Source organism: Telopea speciosissima, chromosome 8 (assembly GCF_018873765.1).
Source record: "Telopea speciosissima isolate NSW1024214 ecotype Mountain lineage chromosome 8, Tspe_v1, whole genome shotgun sequence".
Lineage (NCBI taxonomy): Eukaryota > Viridiplantae > Streptophyta > Magnoliopsida > Proteales > Proteaceae > Telopea > Telopea speciosissima.
Window position 1 is genome coordinate 10136480 of NC_057923.1, and position 24115 is coordinate 10160594.

Sequence of the window (24115 nt, forward strand, 5' to 3'; positions counted from 1 at the left end):
TGCCTTCGCTGTTTGCAAACATCCTGTGAAACCATAACTCATATAACCCCAAACAAAGTTGTAATTAAGAAGAATAACTTAAGCCCATTCTGCCTTCCCACTAGCATCATCAAAACATTTAGTAGTTATCGGTTTCGATTGGTTTTGTGATGAATAAACCAGATAATCAAATGTCGGGCATGTCAATTCGTTCTTTGAAAAATGAACGATTGAAAGAGATGAAATAAGGATGAAGCATGTACAGCCTCAGTCCACAGACCTAATGGGTCTGCAAATCATACATACATCAAGAATTTATGAGATAAATTTGTGCCAATCAGATTTATCAGACTCATTATAAAGATCAAGCATGAATTAATTTTCAAAAAGGAAGCAAGCAGGGGAGAGTATGAATCAACCCCAAAGTCTCTTGTTCAAGTCAAGTTTCAGTTTCAACCCAAACGGGTTGCTTAGTGGCAAAATAAATCTTGGAATATTTAAGACTATAAAGAGGATGCATTGACATGAATAGAAGTGTATATAACTGATTTGAGTATGAGACACATAATCAATCTAGACTATTATTTAGATGGAAAAACCTGAAAAAGATTGCTGCATTGCCCTTCTCCAGTTTTTAATACCCTCACATAATAAAGTGGGATCCATATTGATATTTCTCTCTTATTCTGACCATCATGTATTCTCCATCTGGATGATGTTTCTTACCATTGAAATCTGAACTATCACGTTGGTAGGGAGACTTGCACACCAAAGTCCAAGAAGCGAGCAAGAGAGAGTATGTTGGAGCGGACTCTGTGGGGGACTCTTCGATGTTTAAGTTAGAAATCCGGACTATAGTAGTGTGAGCTGGGAAGTCGAAAGAACAGTGAGTTGAAGGTAGTAACTGTGTGAATTGTGAAACCCCCCCCTCCTTTTACCTAGTTTTGTCTTCTTATGAGAAGTGGTGGGGGAGTTTGAGTTTTAGTGGGTTATAACAGCTGTAATCCTGTCTTTCACTTTGACTTGATTCCTTGCCATGTGTTGATCACCCATTGATGGACCATTTTTATGCATACCAGTGTCATTTTCCAATCCCTCATTGGTTATAGTGTGTAAATTCCATCTTACAATGCCCTTGTAGAAACCCTCAACATATTAAGATATCCAATGACTAGAATTACAACATCATCCTTTCAAGAGCCATACAAGATGTCTCACTCCATTATTGTTTGGTGGTTGACCCTTGACAAAAAAAATAATGATAATAAACTAATAAATATTTTTCTTTTTCTAAATTTTTAATGGGAAAGAGAACGCCATCCGGTCGCATAGCGCACGTCATCCTTGTGCCCACACATAGAGGCATGCAAAATGACCACCACATCCTTGATCATTTCTATCTTTTTAGGGGATGCGACAGTCATTACATGCGTCCATGTGTCTGGGCGCAGGAACAGCGTGCACTACATGATCGGGTGGCGTTCTTTCTCTCATTTTTATTTGTCTATGTGGTTAACTAGGGAAAATCAGACTCATATTGACTCGCTTAATCCGATGCATTCCACTCGGACAGGCTTGCGAAAGAGAGTCGATTTTCCGAGTTTTGAAAGACGGCAGCGAACAACGAACAATTGAACAAATCGGTCCCGCGGACACTTTGACCGATTCCATACCGATCCGGAGACCGATTCCGTTGTTTTAAACCCACCGACGAACCATATTTTCCCAAATAAACATCTATCGATTCCCATGTGTATATTCGTATAATTGCCATCTCGCCTCGCTTCTGCTGCTGCATATCTCCCATCGGGTGGTTGTCTCCTCGGCTGTCGCAGCTCTGATTTCGCAAGAATGGCTTTCCTACTAGACAGAGCCACCATGTTTTCTCGTTTTCAATCCCATTCTCAGGTTAGTGTTTTTCTATTTTGCACTTCAATGGATCATTCCCTCATTCTCTCTCTATTCCATTTGGCGATATGTTGACATGTTGTTGATGGTCTCTCTGTTGTATTCATTCTATTTGATTGGGTTTATGCAGAAAGAGAGAGATCCAAATTTTCTTCCAAGCCGTCGGCTTCATATCGAAGCAGGTGCTCGGGAGAAAGCTGTTAGTATTTCTTCTATTTTCCCTTTTTTATGGTTTTAACTACCGAATCGTCTAGATCGTTTATTCCCTGATTTTCTTTTCCTATTTATTATTTGGAAATTTTTCATCCGACTTGTTGGGGTTTCATTATGTTCTATGCCCTTTGCATATTGTTCTTAGTTGCATGATTATGATGATGATGCAGAAAGCCCTCGAAGCATGGTAGAAGAGCTTCTTGGCTACTTCTAAGGAAAGACTTGGAACTACTTTATGAACTTATATTGTTATTGTACAAGTAACCGAGCTCCAATAAGTTTTCAAACTCATCCAACATGTCAGCCTACTTGTCAATTTTTTTTTTACCTACAACCAATTTGTACTTTCTATCCCTGGCAAAACAATCCATGGTCAATTCACTCAAGTCTAATGCTCAAATAAACACTAGGATGATGCTCATCAAATCCTCCTTTCTTGCCGACCAAAAAAGTTAGGAAAAAATAATTAAAAAAAAAGAAAAGAAGAAAGTAAACATTATACATAATTTGAAGGATTTCTGCCATGCCTTAGATTTGTTGACATCCCTTATCTGAACCGCTCAACACCATCAACTTAAAACATTTTCAAGGAAATCTGCATTTATATCGTATTGAGCCCCTTCTGTTTGAACTTGGAGGCCAAGGAGAAATGGTGCAATCCCGGGTCAAAAACCTCATTTGGGATTGCTCGCCCCAAGCTCAAATCCCAAGTTACTGGTGAGTAGATTCTGAAATTATGTGGAAGTTCAAAGACTAACAAGAAACAAATATGAATTTAGATGGAAGTGGGTTTATAAGTAGAGGGGTGATTCTGGAATTAAAATAAAATCAAGGACAACTTAAGATAAAGACAGAAGAGAGGGGTAACTAATTAATTTTGCACCCAAATATGATATCGTGGAGGGAGTGGGGATCGTCTTCAACCTCCAGTCGAAATAGGAAGACGGAAAAACGACAAGACCTCAATGGAGAGATCTCTTTTGTTTTGAAGCTAAAAGTTCCTAGATTTCAAAAGAAGGTTACCCACCCACAATACTATGAATTCCAAACAAGTCTTCAAATTAATACTTTGGGAATCAAATAGGGAGCTCTGAAACTTAACCCAGCAGAGAAACAGTACTTAGATTTAGTTACAATTTTCAATCTCTCAATGGAGAAGAAAATAGAGGTCAGGGAAATATGGATCAGGTTGCCCTATGGTTCTTCGTAAAGGTATGGGAACTTGTACTAAAAATCTAACATTGCCTACCTTATTTCTAAATTTGTTTTAGTTTCTCATCTTCCATCTATACTTTGTACTTGTGCTTTTTCTTTACTACCATGTTTGTGCCTATGCCTGCTAAAGTATCAGGAAACATTGTTACATCTTGATTGGAAGAATGCTATGGATGTAGAGATGGATGCTTGGTAGATCGTAAGACATGGTCTCTTATTGACTTACCCCCAGGGAAGGAACTTGTGTAGTGCCGTTGGGTTTACACTGTCAAGTATCTATCAGATAGTTTTGTTGAGCAACTGAAAGCTCGCTTAGTTGCCAAAGTTTATACTTAGACGTATGATGTTGATTATTTTGAGACCTTCTCTTCAGTGATATCCTTAGCTGTTAATGTTTCAAGTTGATATAAAGAATGCTTTTCTTTATGGTGATCTAGAGGATTAAGTGTATATGGAGCAACCTCTTAGGTATATTGCTCAAGGGGAGAATGCATTAAAGGTTTGCTGGCTTCACAAGGCTATTTATGGGTTGAAACAGTCCTTTCATGCTTGGTTTGACAACTTTAGTAAGATCCTTGGTAGTTACAGGTTCATGTAGTGCTTCTCTGATTGTTTTGTATTTGTTCGTTGACATAGGGTCCACGGTGGTTATCTTGGTTGTGTATGTGGATGATATCATTATTTCTGGTAATGACTCTTTTGGGATTGAGGACGTCAAGGCGTATTTGCATCAACATTTTTAGATGAAAGATTTGGGAATGCTTAGATATTTCAAGGGTATTGAAGTTGTTCGTAGTACAAAGGGAGTTAGTTTGTCTTTAGAGGAAGTATGTGCGTGGTCTTTTATCTGAGAATGGGATGGTAGTCTCTAAGCCTGTAGATACTCTCATGGATCCTTATCTGTAGCTTGGAGATTGTGAAGATAAAGACTTGTGGATAAACATTAGTACATGCGATTTGTTGGAAAACTTATTAATATAACCATTACTCGACCTGATTTTTCATTTTTCGTGGGTGTGATTGGCCAGTTTATAGAAAGTCCTAAACAAGCCCACCGGGAGGCCGCTTGTCGTATTTTGAGGTATCTTAAAGGTGCTCCTAAGAAAGGTCTTGTTTATCGGCATCATGGTCATACTAATATTATGTGTTACTCTGATGTTGATTGGGTTGGCGTTGATGGTGATCGTAGATCTACTACTGGATACTCTACATTTGTTGGTGGAAATTTTGTTACCTAGAGGAGTAAGAAGCATATTACAGTGGCTCGGTCTAGTGCAAGGTCTGAATATAGAGCTATGGAGCATATGACAACTAAAATGATTTGGCTGAAATTTCTAATTCAAGCGTTGGGGTTCTCAGTTGCTAAACCTATGAAGATATATTGTGATAATCAAGCTGTGATTTATATTGCTAGTAATCCTGTTTTTCATGAGAGGACTAAGCATAGGGATGTAAACGGATCGGATTCGGATCGGATACGGATCGGATGTGTATCTGCCTTGTGTAACCCGGACCTTCCTCCCCCTAGCGGATACAATTCTCTCTCAATCCATATCTCTTAGATCATGATTCTCTTTTCATCATATTCTAGAACTTGTTTAATCTTCAAAAACCCAAAAAATCATTATTTACTTAATTTTTTATTATTAAGTATTGGGATTTTTTTTCGGACGGATTTTAATCGGAGTATTCGGATTATTTTTCGGATATCTCTAAACGAATACGGATGCCCCTAAACGAATACGGATGCGAATTCGTATTCGGATTTCGGTTATCCATTTACATCCCTAACTAAGCATATTGAGGTCGACTGTCATTTTGTGAGGAATACGGTTATGCATAAGCTGATTTCTACTCCGTTTATCAACTCAGGTAATCAACTTGACGATATGTTCGCTAACGCGTTGTTCCGGCTTGCGTTTCTTAGTGGTTGTTTCAAGCTGGGTGTAGCAGATATATATACTCCAGCTTGAGGGGGGAGTGTTAAAATGTACCGTTTGATAATGTTCCATTGGATAATGCTGAGTAGTTGAGTTTTAATTAGTTTTTTATTTCCTTCTATTGTAATTAGACTTAGACTCTTAGTAGGTTTCCTACTAAGAGTTGGTTTCTTGGCAATATAAGGAAGGGGCTAGTCCATGATAGAGGTATTCAATTCCTATCATGATCCTAGCTCTCTCTCTTCTCCATCTCCATTGTGTTCACTGTTCTTCTCTTCTTTCTCTTTCATAGGTGCTGGTTTATAGGTTTAGTATATTGTCACTAGACTAAAAGGAGTAGTAGTGAGAGAGAGCGATGCCTCTCTAGCTATACTCAGATTTAGTGCCAAAACTGGATTTCAATAGTAACAAGGAAATAGAAATTAGAAACTAACTATAAATAGGAAACTAAAACTAAGTAGGAAACAAACAATTACGTAGCTATCTCCAAGAAGAAAAGATGACAATATCTATCCCAATAAAGAAAATAAATATCTACCAAGCCCCTTTAGGCGTCTTTTGCACTCCAGGAGTTTGCCTTTTCTTTAACGCGTTGTTTTTTGTCGGGGCTTTTGCCCTCCTTTTTGCAAGTTCTTGCCATTTTTGGTAGAGCTTTGTAATTGGTTTGTGCTTGTTTGTATCCTCTCCCCTCCCCCCTCTTTCCCTTGGTAATGAATTTTTTATTCACCCAAAAAAAAAAGGAAGTTGAGTTGGGACGATTTTGTCTCGGCTTGGGTTTCCATAGTGGGTTGTGCTGGTTCATCCATGTCAAATGCCATTGCATCACTTCTCCTTTGAAAAGAACTCAACTCTGTCGAGTTTGGATTGGGGCCAAGGACACCATTTGACTCATCTCGCTAGAGGAGAAAAGAACCTGCTACCTTTTTGAGCTTGATCTCAGGGAGGTCCTTGGCTGGAAGAGACTTCATTTTTTTGTTACTGTGACTAAAAGAGTAAGTATTCACATACCCATAGTGTTATGCCTTCTTATCAAATAACCATGACCGTCCAGAAGAACAAAGGAAATATCTGGCCGAGTAACAGTTAAGTAAATAAGTTTTCCCACTAGTCCCTTGTGCTGATGTTTATCCTCAAGTTCTTCTCCATCATCAGTCCCAAGCTTCTGGTGAGGATCCATAGGGGTATCAATAGGTTTGGAGGCAAGTAAACCAGTTTCAGATAAAAGGTCTAGGACATATTTTCTTTGCAACAAACTAATACCTTTCTTGCTGTGTAACACCTCAATTCCAAGGAAATACCGAAGAGAACCTAAATCCTTCATCTGAAAATGCTGGTGTAGATATGACTTTACTGCTGCAATCCCTAAAGTATCATTTCCAGATATAATTATACCATCCACATAAACAACCATCAACACAATCTTGGTGTCTTTGTGACGCACAAAGCAGAGTGATCAAAGTAGCACTGGGAGAAGCCATAGCGAGTAACAATAGTGCTGAATTTATCAAACCAGTCTCTAGGGGATTGCTTCAACCCATAGATAGCTTTATGTAGTCTGCAAACTTTGGCAGAATACTCCCCCTAAGCAGCATACCCAGGTGGTTGATCCATATAAACTTCCTCTTGGAGGTCACTGTAGAGAAAAGCATTCTTGATGTCCATCTGATAGAGGGGCCAGCTCAAATTAACAACAAGAGAAATAAGAACACAAACAGAGTTCAGACGGGCAGCAGGAGAAAAAATCTCAAAATAGTCAACAACATATGTCTGTGTACTCTTTGGCAACAAGGCAAGCTTTAAAGCGTTCAACAGTACCATCGGGATTGTATTTGATAGTGTATACCCAACAACGCTGAACAAAATCTTTATCAGGAGGTAAGTCAACCAATGTCCATGTGCCCCAAGATAATAGCGCCTCCATTTTAGTATCCCATTGCTACTTTCCAGCTAAGATTAGAGAAAGCCTCACAGTAATTATGAGGAACAGAGTTGGTAGAGAGTGAAAAGGAAAAATTATGTAAATGAGGAAGAAGGTGAGAAATGGACACAAACTACTCAATAGGATAAGTTGTCAAGGATTTTTGAGTACAAGAATGTTTACCTTTACGAACAGCAATGGGAAGAGGTTGCAATCCACTGGGGGAACTGGTGAAGTAGGATCAAGTGACACGGAAAGAGAGGCAGATACTTCAGAACTAGAGTCTGATGGAAGAAGAGTTGGAGCAGTAGGCATGCTAGTTTGAAGCACATCCTTCTCGCATTGTTGATACACCCGAAGGGGTTTAGTAAGTGGAACATCCAAAGGGATAACTTCCGGTAGTGGAGGCGAACTTGGAAAACCTGCAGGAGAAGGGAATACAGAATAATAGGGTGTAGTCTCAAAAAATGTGACATCGACACTAACATATTGTTTTTGAGAAATAGGGTCATAACATTTCTAGCCCTTTTGGATTCTAGAATAACAAAGAAAACACACTTAACTGCCCTGGGAGACAATTTATCAGCAAGGGAAATTAAAATTTGAACAAAACAAACAACCAAAAACTCGTGGACGTATAGAGAAAAGTGGACGAGTGGGATAAATAAGAGAAAAGGGGATGTATTGTCTAGTACTTATGATTGAATTCTATTTATAAGAAAACATGCAGTAAGGTCTGCATCACACCAGAAATGTTTGGGAACCTGCATGTGAATCATAAGAGATCGAGCAACTTCTAATAAGTGACGATTCTTATGTTCAGCCACCCCATTTTGTTGAGGGGTATAGGAACAGCCAGTCTGATGAGTCATGCCGTGATTTAAACAGAATTGAGAGATTTCATTTTGAACAAATTCAAGAGCATTATCAGATCTAAATATTTTAATAGACTTATCAAATTGAGTCTTGAGTCTTTATTTCAAGGTAAAAACTTTAAAATCCATAAGAAACTCAGATCGATCTTTTAACAGGTATAATCCATGTTGATCTGGAGTAATCATCTACAAAAGTAACAAAGTTAGAAAAACCAAATCTATTTTGGACATGACATGGTCCCCAAATATCTGAATGAACTAAATGAAATAAAGATGGACTTCTAGACACACTTCTAGGGGGAAAAGAGGAATGATGATGTTTTCCTAATTCACAGGCTTCACACTCGAGATGGGTAATGGACTTGCATATGGAACCATACGTTGGCGTTTGGATAGATATAGATGGCCAAGACGATGATGCCATTGAAGGGGAGATAAACCACCAGTAAGTGTAGTAGCTGTAGTAGAAGGTCCAGTGCCGTCCAGATAGTAAAGACTTGCCTGTTCAACCTCGCCAGCAATCGTTCTCCTTGTCTGAAGGTACTGAAAGACACAATAGGAAGGGTAGAAAATGATAGAACAGTTAAGAACTTTAGTAAATTTACTGACAGATACAAAACTTAACGGTAAACGGGGAACATGAAGAACAGATGACAACGTCATGGAAGATGTAGGAGAAACAGTGCCATGATCTGTCACCTGAGTAGAGCAACCATTAGTAAGAACAACTGGGGAATATTGATGAAGGTTAGTGAAAGATGAATATAAATTGGTCTTACCAATCATGTGAGAAGAAGCTCCAGAGTCAATGATCTAGGGAGGCAGGGAGGAGTAGTAGTAAATAAAGCAGTGTTACCTGTGTGGGTATTGGCTGTGGAAGTAGTAGCTGCTTCAAGTTGTTGTAATCGTTTGAGAATCTGATTGTAGTCATCACGGGGCACAGAAATAGTGGATGCAGATGCAGATGATGTGTCTCCAGTAGATGCTTGCTCAGTAGAATGGTCAGTCATAGCAGTGTTGACCAATTCATTAGCCCATTCAGGACTGTTCCATGTTTGGCCCAACATGTATCTATGGTATGATTTTGCTTCCCACAATAAGAACAATGGCGAGAACCTTTATCAATAGTTTGTCCATCGGTGCCATGGCCACTAGTTCCACGGCCACGGCCTCTACTAGTAGTAAAGGCAGAATTTTCTTTGTGAGGTGGTGAAGTTTTCACCTTGGTGGTAGTAGATGTACGTTGTAGACGAGAGAATGTCTCATTCAGAGAGGGTACCTTTTCACAAGCCAAAAGCTGAATTTTGACTGATTGATAATCAAGATGCAATCCAGCTAGGAACTTGACAACATGAAATTCAGCACGTTGAAGCTTTAGTTGGTCTAGATCAGTGGTGAATGGTTGGTGCACCTGAAGTTCTTCAATGATGCCTTGTAAGTTGTAACTAAATATTCATTCAATGACTTATGACCCTGTTTGCAATTGAATAATTTCTCATACAATTCATAAGTACGAGGAATATTTTCTCCTGGGAAAAGCTTTCTTTTCAAATCATTCCACACTCCCTTTATTGTAGTATGAAACATGACATTAATTGCAATGGTAGGACACTAAGATCAATACTGTTCCATAACCAAATATTAAGTGTAGAATTCTCACGCATCCAATCCTCATGTGCTGTGATAGAAGCAATATCTTTGGTATCAATTGTAGGAGGATCTTCAGTTAGGTATTTCATCTTGCCTTTGGCATGAATATAGACGAGAATAGCTTGAGAGTTGAGTCCCAAGCATATAGGTGGGTTACAACATTCAATTTAATGTTGGTGATTTGAACATGAACCAAATCCATTGGTGTCTTGGAGTCAGCCATCATGCAGGTAGGTAGTAGAGGGACCAAAGGAATCATCAACCAAAGCAAAAATATCACAGTAGGAGATGACCTCAGCAGTATAAAAATTTAGATAATTGCAGCAGTAGTCTCCAGAAAATAGAGTAGTTTTCACCCTAAATTTGAGTGATTTGGGCTATCAGATAATCAGTAGGTCAAAGAGGATAAACCTTTGGATCGAAGCAAGTAAATAGATAGGGGAATTGAATCCCAGAACCTCAGTGTGATCAGATGGCTTGATCAGAATCAATTGCAAAGACAAGAAGTCAGATTTTTGACCTAAAAACAGAGCAGCCGCAGGTATGGAGAAGCAGATTTGTTGAAGAAAAATTGAACCAACAAATAGTACCAATACTTGGATCGAGTCTTCCTCTGAATGACTATGTAAAGCAAAAGTCGACCTCAAACCAGTGAGAGATTGATTGCAGCCAGGATCAATACGATAGGGATCTATTAATGGTGTGCAACAGCAGCAAATCTCACCCTGGTTAGGAGGAAGGGTGCTGAGATTAGGATCTTCAAAACAGCAGCAGAGACTAAGAAACTGATGCAGCCGCAGGTGTGAGAAGTGGTCTTCTTTGCCTCTGAACAGCAACAGCAGATTCAGTTGATGTTTAGGATGCTTTCTAGGTCGTCGCAGATGTAGAAGCAGCACTTGGTTGCAGTCACACAACAGCAGGAACAGTAAGGAATCGAGTAAGAGAAGGAGAAGAAGATAGAAGAAAAAGGGGGGGGGGGGTAGGGGAATGGCTCTCTCAGCCTGGGTCTCTCACCCACAGCTATCCCAGTTGTTGAAACATGGAATTTCTCCCATAACCGATGGCAACAAGGCCTGAAAATTCTATTCTCAAAATCTGATCCTTCCTTACAATATGGGACCTATTAATAGCTTAGGTAAGCTTACAATAAAAATAGAAACTAATCTAAAATAGAAAGTAAGGAAAATAGAAACTACTAAATCCGAGCTAAAATAGAAGGTACTAAAAATTAGAAGCTACTAAGGCTTTATAATCCAGCCTTCTAAAACAAAACAAGGAAGGTCACTCAAATAGAAACTAACAAATATTCTCAAAAATAGAAACTAGATCCTTGTCAACAAAAGGAAGCTAACTTGGTCTTCAATCTTCTAGAAGCTGTCCCATCGATCCTGGAGTGTCTTGCTGTCTGAGGCTTCTAGAATAGAGGCACACATGATCTAAGCTGGGACCCACAACACTGTTCACGTGAACAGCATAGTTGTCAAGGCAAGAAGGTGACCATGGCGTTTTAGAGGGTAAAAGACAAGGCGACACCGCCATGGTGGCAAGGCGCCCAGGGCGTCCAAGGCGACCAAGGAGTCTGAGCGCCATGGCGACGCCTTGATAACTGTGGTGAACGGTACCTCGGGTATTCATGTGAACAGTAACTTTGTTTTTCAAATCTGTTTTTGTCCTGTTCTTCATGCTTTGATCTGCATCACTATGAGCTTCTCAAAAAACTTCAGCAAGATCAGATGGTGACTGCAAGTGCCAAGAGGAGTAGATCTGATCTTGAATTCAATAGAACTTCTCAAAACAGTGTAGTAAAACCCTAGTTCTGCTTCACATATTAATAACTAGGGCAGAATGAAGTAGTAAGTAGATTTAGGGTAGCTGCAACCAAAATCGAGAATGATCGAGAGAGAGAGAACTGTCAACTAGAACTTGGACAATCAATCGGAAATCAGTTCTGCTCTGATACCATGTAACGAAATCAGAGGAGAACACCAGCAGAGATAACTGAGTGGGGAGACAGCCAGAGAGAGTGATAACCAATGGCTGGCTCCCCCTCTCAACTCTTATTTATATTGTAGATATCAGTACAGTAGGCTTTTCCTATTCAGACTAGGAAAATACAAAAGAAATAGTGTCCTAGAAGTACAACTCAACTAGGAGACCAAAATAGAAAAATAAAATAGTAGTAGATGAGATAAGGGAGAGATAGACATCGAGAGAAAGAGAGAGAGCCTAGAGGCAGAGAGAGACCCACGATAGGAAGGATTCCTATCGTGGTCTGCATAATCACGACTTTAACAAGTATTAAGCTGAAGCTGGTGCAAGGTGGCTGGCTGGTGGAGTGAGGATCTGATCTCATGCAAAATGTTCAGCTGTGGAAAGATGGAGTAGTGACTCCTTAGCAGGTAGATGCTGGATTGATGCAGCTGAGTTGCTGCAGAAGTTTTATCTGTAGTTATTGTGACTGAGGGCGTATTTTTCTTGTATAATGAAATTACTACTAGAGTTGTCTGTCTGTTTTCAGAATATTTTCTTTGATGCTTACCAGTCAGCCAATAAATTTTCAATATGTTATCTTAAATTCTTAGTGTTGAGTATTCCGTGGATGTTACATTCATCTTCTGCAGGTCCATAGTTCATAGTCTGCACTTGAGCTACTCTCTTGTGATACATGCATCTCTAATTTAGTTTAAAATTCCAGAAATGGTTTTAAGCAATCAGATGGATTCTCTGTGGGAAGCCATTTGGCCTTTAAACTGCATTCTTTTCCTTCCTCTGGCAAGATCTAAATACCACTGTCATTGACATCCTAGTAAACTACGTTCATGTACAGTTTTTTGGACTAAGTCAAAGTTGTTTTACCTCACAGCTCTTAGAAGAAGACCTTGCTCTGAAGCGGTTCAAGTCACACAAGAAGAGTGTGTGGCGAATCAAAAGAATGGGGGATGTGCTCACAATTGTTGTTGTTGCTGGTATGCTTGTGCCTGCTTTAGAAATATTGAATTTAGTGTTTTTCTATGTGAAACTATCATGGTAAATGGGGGAGACACAAAAGAGGATTTCAGTGATTGCATAATTTACTTGTTCAACTTGATTAGAGATGAAGGCAACTGCTAGCACAGTTGGTAGGTACCCCTGCAAGTGCAGGTTGTCACAGAGTCCCAGGAGGTCTAGGGATTGATGCTCCTGTCCTTCAACTTGCACAATAGGGCGCCTCCTCCTCTTTTGTGTCCCTCTATAGTTTAATGCAGTGTTAAGTAGAACAAAAAATATTAATAAATATATAAATAAATGAATAAAAAGACTGCAAACTCTCAGGGGTGGATGTCGTGTTGTTTGTCCATTTCAGGCTGTTGCTATGAAATCTATGTCAAAGCAGTCATGCGTGAAGAAGCTCGGAAAAGTGAGGGAGCATGATGAACATTGTATGTGTATACATTTTGACTTTTGTTCATCTACTTGAGATGACTAGCTCCTATAAGGTTTCTTCATATCTTTTTGTAGTTTCATGTTGTCTGAATAAATGTGATGAGCCTTGTGGATTCATATTCGGTTGAAATGAATCAGGAGGTGGAAGGTTCAAAGAACCATTGGTTCAATGTTCATTGTGGGTTTTTTCTTTTTTACTGAAGAAAAAGGTCGTCAAATTAAGTAAACATGGGCTGATTCACAATGGAAAGACAGATGACAAATGTCCTTGTGGACTTTGATTTTTCAGCAATTTGAGAAAGCTGCAATGTCTGCATCCGCAGAATCAAATGGTGCTTTCTGAACCTTATATAGCCAATGTGAATGAATTCATCTTGTTTTAAAGCATTTGTGGTACTAGTAGGTCAAATACTCCCAGTTACCTTCTGTTAGTCTGTTTATTGTATGAATGCTTAGGTGATGCAATTAAGATTGTCTAATTGGCCCATCGGTTCTCAGAAGACTTTATTTTGGCTTATGTTTGCGTTCTATGAACCTTAGGCTTCTTATTTTTGGATTTATCAAATGTAATGAGCCTCTTTTATAGACGCATATTTAGGGCCTTAATTCTGTACACGAGATTAAATATATAGATAAGATTGTGAGTCCAATATGATGTTAAGTAAGTTAATTAGTCTAGAAAGAGTCGCTTTTTAGTAAAGCATATAGGTTAGATTATGATACTTAATAGTTAAATAGAGTTATGTTTTCTGTATATTAACTTTATTCAGTGTGTTGTAGTGATTCAGAGTCCTTTTATGAATCAATTAAGAAATTTTAGAAGGTTTTTATATATATAATACACCTCCATCAATTGGAGATGATTTAAGTAAAGAATGAGTTTTTTTTTTTTTAAGTTTTTGTTTAGCGGTGCATACGGGATTGGTATATCAGATTTGATTTCTTTTCTTCTCTCTCCTTTCTATCTTCCCCACGGGCTTCTCCCTTCCCCTCATTTTTTTGCAATTCTCTCTGTTGTTGTGGCTTCATTGCTAAGTCTACTACCTTATTTAAAACAAAACCCATCACCAATAGATCCTCTACCGATCTGCACACTCAGGTCAATTTACCACTATATGAAAGAATGGGTTCTAGTGGAGAGCTGTAGATAACGATTAGATAAAGATGAAAATGCTTTGACATTTTAAACAGTAGTATTCTAGTTACTAGTATCGGAGGCGGCCCTTGGTGCAACGGTAAAAATTGCTCCATTGTGTCCACTTGGGTTTATGCTGAAAGAGGTATTGTTTATGGGAAAAAATCCTGTCCAATTCTCTAAAAATGCAGTTTAGGGTGGAGTGGTCGACATTTTGTAGGCACGACATCCAATGGTGCCGAGCTTGAGAAGAAAAAAAAAACTGGGTCAATGAGCTCAGACCGTTGGATGTCACGCCTGCCAGGTGTCGACCTCTCCACCTCGTACTGCACTGCACTGCACTATTAGGGAATTGGAGAAGATTTAAATTCCCCAACCTTCTGTTTCTTATGCATTATGTGACTGATGAGCGAGACGTCCCTGAAAACTTTGTACCAGTGCAGAGTAGTGAAAAGTTCATCAAAAGAACTATTTTCTGTGTGGTCTCTCAGATGGAACTTTATCCAAATATAGATTTTTATCTAAACCCCTCCACCCCTTATGTGGAGGGTGTTCACCTACGGTGAAGGGTTCGCACAAGAATCTAAGGTCATCAGTACTTCTCCTTTTACATATTGAAAGTCGAAAGGCCCTCATTGTTTCTTCGCATCCATCCAAACACAATGATGGCCATCCTTCACCTTAGCTGTAGGAAAAATTGGTAAATAATGAAAGGGCAAGAGATCTCTATTTGGTTGTTTGGTCTCTACACAAGCATCTGGGCCAATGGGTGAGCACGACTGTGTATCTACCTAGGGGGCAGAGGCATCATCTTGCGGTGCCCTATGAGGGTGTAGGAAACACCACCAAGTAGAGATCCTTTTCCATAATGAAATGTAGGTTTTGTCATATGAAACAGAGGTAATGTTATGAGTTGGTAGGGCCTCGAACATCCATGGATTGGATCCTAGGGTACAGAGAAATACACTCCCTATTTAAAGATGCTGTGATTGTTGTGCAAATTGGTTATGAACTAAATGACGTGACCAACAAATTCATGACTTATATTTTATGAGGTGAGGTGAAATACATGAAATAATTCTAATGTCTTCCTCTTAGCATAATGTTGCATAATTTTGATGATGTTATGAATTTACTCCAGCGTTCCATATATGGTTGTTTCATTTCATAACAGAGAATGTTAGAGTGAAATTTTGCAAGACATGTGTAGATTTTGGGTTTTCAAAGTCATCTTATCCATTGACTTTAAAAAAAAAAAAGAGTCAACTTGCCCATTGGCAATATGTGGATATGCACATAAAAAGCAGAGGAAAAGAGAGAAAGGGGGGGGGGGGGTGGGCTGGGTTGTCACATATTGGGGGAAAAAGATTCTCTATAGTGCCCTAATCTTGCGGTACACTGCAATGCGGGTCTGAGAGCTAGACACATGGAAGATACGACATCCAACGGTGCCGAGCTCGAGAAGAAAGAAAAAAAAACTGCCTTGCATCGAGCTTGCACCATTGGATGAAGCTTCTTCCACTTGTCGAGCTCTCAAGCCCGCACTGCAGTGCACCACAAGATGCCCGCATTGTAGAGGACTTTAATCCGGGAATTTGGGTAGAAAACGAAAAGATTGAGGCATTGGGGTTAGTTGATCTTACCGAAGCAGTAAGTTTCATCACTATTGATTCTATATAAATAATTGGAAAAAGGTTTTCTAGTCTGACAAGTGCAAGATTAAGAGAGTTTCACTAATCTCACAATAAATTTTCGTCATGTGGTAAATCGGATAAAACTGAAATTTGAGTCCATCAAACCCAATTTAAATAGATTTCATACTCACATGTCAACTTTTAGTCAAGATAGAGTTGGCCAAGTGATTACAAAGCTTTGAAAATCAATTGGAAAATAAAGTGTTTTTTTTTTAAAGAAATGAACAACTGAAAATAAAAGTGAATATAATGTATTGTTGAATTGAGTACGAAATTTGGCATGTGAGCAATCTAGACCCTTTTCTATATATTTATACAGTTAAAATTATTAAATCATCCTTTCACATGGCAAAATTTGGTGTTGAACAAGAGAAACTCTCTAGTTTTGCCAAGCTAGAAAAACATTTTTCTGAACAAATAATCTCTTAGTTACCAAAAAAAAATAAAAAAAAAATCTCTTGTAACTAATAATATTTTGAGCAGTCAACTTGCATCCATAGATTAGAAATAATATTTTTATTTTTTGAGTTGTGGCCTAAACAATGGACAGATTAGATGGTTTCAAACTTTTCCTTTCTTCTAATCCTTGATTAGTCAAATTTGGTAAATAACTAATCTAATTGTCAAAATGTTTATAGATGAGAAGAAAGAAATTATATCCTCCCGTGGATCATAGTAAAATTGTATATGTTGTATCTAAAACTTAGGGATTTTTTTTTTATATCACATGGATTTTCAAAAGAGTAATGATTTTTAATAGGAATGTAATAAGGTGTTATCAACCCTTATATGAGTTAGACTGGAATAATGAGGATATTTACATCAAATAGATGTTGGAAGGGATTGAGTTAAATCTCAATTTGACAATGCAGACCCATTATTAGCAAATTGGTGAATAGTTTGTCAAAAATTCAGATGGAATCTCAAATTATTTTGGGGTAGTTTATAAATAATTTATTAATATTTGAGAAACTAATAATTCCGCATTAAAGTCCAGTCCTTCTAATTTTTGAAATATAAGTGCTTATACTCAAATAAATCCATTTCAACCTTTTTGCCATTGTCTGCTTTTTTTATTAATACATTTTATTTACATTTAAATTGAGAAACAAATTAAATCTGATTTTTTTGAGTTATTAATAAATGGAAATTTATCAACTAGTTTCAAAGCACTGTACTATCAATAGTGTTTCTATTAGTGACCTTCTAGAATTACAGGATAAGTTTTTTTTAACTCGGTCATCATTACTCTCCCAATATGTGAAGGTCTACAAATGCTCTTTACCCCCCTTGACTCTCGTTCAAATACAATGATGGTCATCTGTGGAGGAATTCTTCTTTCTACTATGATTGAAGGGAAACTCGTTTCTAAAAATTTCCATCTACCTATACATATCACTTGATGTTTTATCCAATTAATTTGATTGATTGTTCTTGAAGGATGTCCAACCAAATGGTTATATTTCATCACCTCCATTATTATTTATTATAAGAGGCCTTATCCCTTTGAGAGATACAAGATTTTGCTTTAATAATAATTTTATGCGGATTAAGTTTCTCTCCACTCATAAAGGACGGTTCACCCACTATCCTAGGGTTCACAAACCCCTCCTAGGGTTTTATTATATTCCAAAATTCCCTCCCAATACTCATTCCTGCCCTCTCCCCTGCCCCTCGGTGAATGGGATCCCATTCACTAAGGGTGGAGGGAAACTCGATCCATTTTATGTTATGAGGAACTGTTCTCTATATTGGGGGTGCACGATACGCCTAGTAGACACATGGGGGCGGGCGAAATAAGAGTCCCACCCACATTGAATTGCTGAAATGACCGTCACATCCCACCCCATGTGTCTGGTAGAGCCTGCGCCCCTATGCCATATAACAAAACCGATTATAATGAAAGGACCTTTATCCGCTGCTGTGCCATCGTGCCTGCTGTGCACACATGGCCGCTGCTGCACCGCGCCGCACGATGGCACAGCAGCGGATAAAGATTCATAATGAAAGGAGAAGACCTAAGGAAGCAACTCACTTGGTCACTCGTATTAAAAATAACCAATCACTCTTCCATGAAGAAGCCTTCTCTCTCTCTCTCTCTCTCTCTCTCTCTCTCTCTGTGCGTGTGAAGAGGAGAAATAAATCGATTCCATTTTTATAACGTAGCGAGAGGGAAGACTGAATGATAAAATAAGGGTAGTTAGAAGAGGACGAACAGTATCGTTTTATCATGCTCTCACGTCTGAAATCGTATCCATTATCCATGGCGTTTTATAATCCTTGTTGGGTATTTCATTTATCCTGCGTAAAGCGTAATTCAAGTCACAAAATCGCGGACGATTTAGTTGGTTCTGCCACTAATTTGATACCAGTTGTGAATTTGAAATCGAGTCAACTACTGAGTTTAACTTTTGAAGTTGGGTTTCCACTAGCCTGGCGAATTCGCCAGCTGTGTCAATCAATCAATAATCAATTCATGTATCCTCCATTTCTGGAGAGAGAAGTCTTTCCTCCTCAACATCGTCTGGTTTTTAGTTCCTTCATTGATCATCTCTGTTTTTCATTTGTCTTTGTGTGGAAAGCTGAAGTTGAAGCTATCAGTCTGGTTGAAACTTGGGTATCTCTAATCTTGGTTGTTCTTCTTGATACTCGATTGAGAGAAGAAAAGAGAGATACCCAAAATGGTGACATTTGGAGGAACGACCCAGAAATGCAAGGCCTGTGACAAAACAGTTTACTTGGTAGATCAGCTTACAGCTGATAACAAAGTCTATCACAAGGCTTGCTTCCGATGCCACCACTGCAAGGGTACCCTCAAGGTTGAATTCTTACCTAACTTAACTATTGCTTGTGGTATTTTTTGTTTATTGTGGATCAATGACAACCTTCCCCCCATTGTTTTCCTTTCATCAATTTTTCTGGACTTTTGGCTTGCCTAATCTATTATTCTTCGATGATGCTCCTGATCTCTGTCTCCTTCCCCTAGAATGACAATCTAATCTATTTGTTAACCTTTTCAAAAGCATTCTAATTAATGTTCTTCATCTTCAAGATTATGTACTGGTTTTGTGATGATTGTTCTGAGTGTAATCCTAAAAAAATATCACACTTTTCTGCCCTTAAAAGAAAAAAAAATTACAACATAAAAGCAAAAATATATGATTCCCTTCTATCAAGCTTATTTCTCTCGGCATAGATTTTTCCTTATTTTCAGCTATCTTATTTGGAAATTGTGTACTGGCTTTTATGGATTTTTTCCAATCATGGGAAATGGGCTGATTTATATATTTTCAATCAATCAAATATGTAATTTGTCTTCCTGATCATGATGTGTTTATCTTCCTTGACATAAACATCAGTTTCTATTGGACCTTTCCAGATTGTTCCCTTGGCTCCACATGGAACTCGATGACTGATGTTTGAATGTGGGTTCTTGGGCTTAATGTGAGATTTTGTGTGAATTGTTTGCCTACATATTCTTTGATATGATTCTTGCTGGTGCATGGGCCCTTTGGCAAAACATGTCGAGTAGTTTGTCTTGTGTTCCTTTCTATATTCCCTCATGGGTTCAGAGAGGTTTGTTGGGGTATTTGTAATCTCAAGGGATAGGAATTGCAGACAATTGTTAGATTGTAGGAACTCACAAAACAAATGTTGATGATCATAGAAATACTATCAGTTCAAGCTTCTTAAAAATCATGAATATAAGAAAAGAATCAAATCGGGATTTTGTCAGGAATAATAAGTCACTGTAGTTTCTACTATTGACAATTAGGAAACTAAGTTTCACCTGTTGTGAGATGGTTGTGCATGTAACATAGAAGTTTCCACCTTAGAGAATTAAAAAGTGGCAATATCTAACTTAATGGGTGTTTCAATATTTTTCAGACTAACAGCATTTCTGGAAACAAAATCTTTTGTACAATTTTCAGCCACAGAAACTAAAATGGGAACATTAAATTTTAAGAGAAGAGTACAAAATGACTCTTGTACAAACATCAGTGAAAACATGATGATCTACATGGGGAAGTGTCCTCGTCTGTGCAGTGATTGAATGAATGACTGCAAACATGGCTCATGGATGAATTCTAATTTGAGCATGTCAAATTATTGTTCCATCCTTCTTCCACTTGGCTCTTTTGATTTCTGTTTTAGGGAGAAACAGATTTTCATTTCCCTTGGCATTTTACACCAAAAATTTTTATTTTTCTTGATTGGTATGATGAAATATTGCTCCTCAATATGACATAAAGAGCTATATTTCCTTCAACTAGATATTTTTTTGAAATGCAAGGAAACAAGCTAAACAACCATATATTGAAATGTTAAATATGAGCATTATTGTGTGTATGTTTCATCTTTTCCTCATCATTTTCCTAATGATTTGATGGATCTCATTGCAGCTTGGTAACTATTCCTCCTTTGAGGGTGTTCTGTACTGCAAGCCTCACTTTGACCAACTCTTTAAGATGACTGGCAGTTTGGATAAAAGTTTTGAAGGTGATTAACTGTTAATTAGTTTCTTTCAAACATATTTCTTATCTCCTGAAAATACTAATTTTCATTAAGCGGTTCCATCCTTTATTATTTTTTCTTGTAGGAGCTCCAAAAAATCTCAGATCTCATGAACCGGTACTCAATATTTTTGAGATTTATAATTCATAAAAACTGCTTGTGGAACTTGTAGTTTCCTATATTACATGTACCTAACCTTTATAATACTATTGTTGAGTTGGTTTTTTATGCTTGGTTAAACTGCACAGGTCAATGTCAACAATAGAGTTTCAAGTTTGTTTGCTGGAACTAAAGACAAATGTGTGACTTGCAAGAAAACTGTCTACCCAATTGAGAAGGTAATATTTACTCCTCCTTGTCTGTTAGAATGATCCTTTTTGTGTGGATAGATAGTCCCCAAGGAGAGTTGAACGTGACCTCTTAATTGTGAGGTGTTGGTCCATGCCACTTGAGCTACCCCTTGGGGTGTTAGAATGGTCTTCGCTGAATGTAGACTATTTCTGTGCAATCTTGATACATATTTAGAAACAAAGTATTGATATAGGTTTTCTTTTCCCCCGGGTTAGCTAACTGATATAGGTTTACTTACCAGGATCTGTGTCCTTGCTTTTGTGCTTAGTTGCATATGACTAAGTTAGTTGAGACATTAAGTAATGTTTACACAGGTCTGTTTTGATTTAATTTTCTCTTTTGTTTCAAGTTTCATTACATATTCATTTCCTTCCTCATGTGTAGTTAATATCTTAACACTTGAAATCAGTAGTTTCCCAAATCTATGGAGGTCTAGGTCCAGGGAGAGATTCAGATATTGGATGAGAGTTAAACTAAACTGACATATATATATATATATATTAATTTTACTATTTGTTGCGTCGACTAATGAATTCATGCGGTCATAAGAACCGTAATCCTATAGGCTACAGTAATCTGGCCCAAATTGATGCTTTGAAATTAATTAAGCCCCCAAATATTTGCATATCTGTATTAAGCATGTGGTGGTTTGTGATCCATTTCAATTGTGGCTCTAATGGTAATTATGAACTACTGGAAAGGTGGCAAAATGAACTCTTTATGACCCCACCAAAGTATGAAGATGAATTCCTTTAATTTCCTATGAGCCCTTAATGTCGGCATCTGCAGCTCATGATCATACAGTGTATATCTAGTGTAAATGCAATAGTAACTTAATTTTTTTTTGCAGATAAATGGAGCTTTAGTAATTCCTTAAACGAAATTAGAATCAAATGGCTGTGCAAAGCAGCAGACCCTGCTGCAATATGATCACATTGCATGCTGTTTAGTATGTCGGGAATTGTGGAATAAGCTGTTGCTAATGATATGCTTATCTCTGACCTGGCCACTAACAGAGCTAAAAGCAATCTAAATAGGGAATAATCTCCCTGAAATTTTTGAATAAGATTTATGATAAACACAAACAATGATTTCGTAAATGTTTTTATGAATTTTAAGATGTTCAAGTGATAATTTATCCTTTATGCACGCCATGTACAATGTCTAGATGAAGATGGAATCTCAACTTCAGTCTCATTCAGTAATTTAATTGTGTTGTCAAACCAAATGTCTGTTCTTCTTATGAGTCATAGATTTCTGCTGATGATGTTCTTTCAGGTAGCTGTTGATGGCAGCTCATACCATAGGGCCTGTTTCAAGTGTTGCCATGGAGGCTGTGTGATCAATCCGTCTAACTATATTGCACATGAGCATAGACTTTATTGTAAGCACCACCATTCCCAGCTCTTCAAGGAGAAGGGGAATTTCAGCCAACTCAACAAGCATGAACAAATTAAAGGGGTGAAAGAGAAAGTGTCAGCTTGATGCATGTAGAAGTCTTCATTACAGCTGTTGGATGCAACAATATTGGATCACATCTGCACTGGGTCTTGGTAAGCATGAGTGTTGGGAAGAATTATAAATAGAGCATATTATAAGGAGGTTAATTAACAGTGAGGATGCAGTTTGTTTTATAATTCTTCAAGACTGATGTTTGAGTGAGTAATAATTGGACAAGAACAAGAGGTGAGTTCTGTTCTTACAATAAGTCAATGTCTTATGTAGCCTGTTTTCTGAAACTCAAAGGTAGCTTTTATTTATTTAATTATTTTTTGCTGCTTCAGTTTGGGAGATCTGTTATTGCTGTGATGTTTTACTTGTAAATTAGGTGCTTTGTCTTTTTGGCCTCAATAATATAGCTGCAACTTTAATTTTTTTGTTTTCTATATGATGTAGTTATCTAGAGACAATGATTGGTCATATAATTGCTGTCCTTTGGTATATTGGCTTATGAGGGTGGACCTCGGTGCAATGATAAGGTTGCTCCATTGCGATCTAGTGCAATAGGTTCAAGTCGGGAAACAGCCTCTCCATAAAGCGGGGGTAAGGGGGGTACATTATGACCCTCCCTAGACCCCCCACCCCCCCTCCCCGGTGGCAGGAGCCTCATGCACTGGGTACACCCTTTTGGTATATTGGCTTATATAATTTTCTTTCTTCAACACAGGCTTATGCCTGATTGTGTGGCTGTAAGAAACATTTCATCGTCTATTTAATGATTAGATCTTTTGCGAACACTCAAGTTGGTCAAGCAAAAAGTTGATGCCCAATGAATGAAAGCTTGGGAAGAAGAATAGTTCAATCCTAGAGATGGTTTCATTGCCGGGCATCATCTAGTTTGGCTATGATGGTACTGTTGGAGTTATGTGTCCTGAAAGAGCAATTTTAGGGTTTCCCACCGAATGCAGCATCCATGTTATTCTTCATATCCTTTAGTGAAACCTCTCTGCAAGGTTTGGTATGGACTCTATGTCTTCTCCAATCTAATAGTAGAAAGCACCTCATTATGGAGATGGGCATCGATGAATCAATTCCCTGGAGAGAATAAGAACCTTTAAACCATCTCAGGCTTTTCCCTTGTTCCCAAACAGGAAAAAGGATTGCTTGGCTTAGGGAGAAAAATAAAAAAGGGTGAGGGTTCTTTGAGCAAGCGTCATAGAGAAGCTCACCTATGAGGTATCATACATTGGAAGACAGTGAAGACATTCATGTGAAGAGAGAGATAAACACAGAAGTGCTAGTGTATCCTACCCCAAGAGCCCAGAGAACATTTTTCCAATAAAATAATAGGAGGCATGATTGTCAAATAGGGAAAACAATTTCCAACGTTATCTCCCTATTCATGTATAAAATTCCAGCTCAATCTAACCTCAGCTATCGTTACAGTAATCTTGAGAATTGTTTGAAGAACTGAGACTGTTTAAATAACCGAGAGAAAACAAAGATAAAACACCAAATATGATCATGGAAGAAGAACTGTTTCGACCGAGCTTCTTGGTTTCGCAGGCTATTGAGACAAGTAAGGGTTGAATTTTACATTCGACCAGGTTTCGATGTTGTTTCGGCTATATTTTGGTAATTTCACAAGTTTCGACTTGAACACCTATTTAAATTCATTTATCTCCATCGAAACTTGAAGAAACCTGGCTCAAAACTAGGACAATACTTATTTATGCCAGATATAATTTAAGTAAATATTTTTATAGTTATTTTTTTATTTTTGGACTTTAAAAACCAAGGTTTCGAGTTAACCTAGAGAAAATACCATGTTTTGATCGAGTTCTTGAACCTTGAATATG

The 24115-nt window shown here is 38.0% G+C and overlaps 1 protein-coding gene across 2 annotated transcripts; it reads left to right on the forward strand.

The window, feature by feature from the left end:
- The first annotated feature begins 1720 nt into the window (after nucleotides 1-1720).
- Nucleotides 1721-22381, forward strand: LOC122671084 (LIM domain-containing protein WLIM1-like). 2 transcript variants are annotated; one of them, XM_043868179.1, is made up of 6 exons: nucleotides 12593-12664; nucleotides 18600-18769; nucleotides 20354-20450; nucleotides 20551-20582; nucleotides 20714-20803; nucleotides 22095-22381. In XM_043868179.1, exons 2-6 carry the CDS (start codon nucleotides 18632-18634, stop codon nucleotides 22299-22301), a joined length of 564 nt encoding a protein of 187 aa, XP_043724114.1. In that variant the 5' UTR covers nucleotides 12593-12664; nucleotides 18600-18631; the 3' UTR covers nucleotides 22302-22381. The 2 variants fall into 2 exon arrangements, with proteins under 2 accessions (XP_043724115.1, XP_043724114.1); XM_043868180.1 differs by lacking the exons at nucleotides 18600-18769; nucleotides 20354-20450; nucleotides 20551-20582; nucleotides 20714-20803; nucleotides 22095-22381 and adding exons at nucleotides 1721-1887; nucleotides 2018-2086; nucleotides 13042-13505 and having other exon boundaries at nucleotides 12562-12664.
- Nucleotides 22382-24115: the final 1734 nt, after the last annotated feature.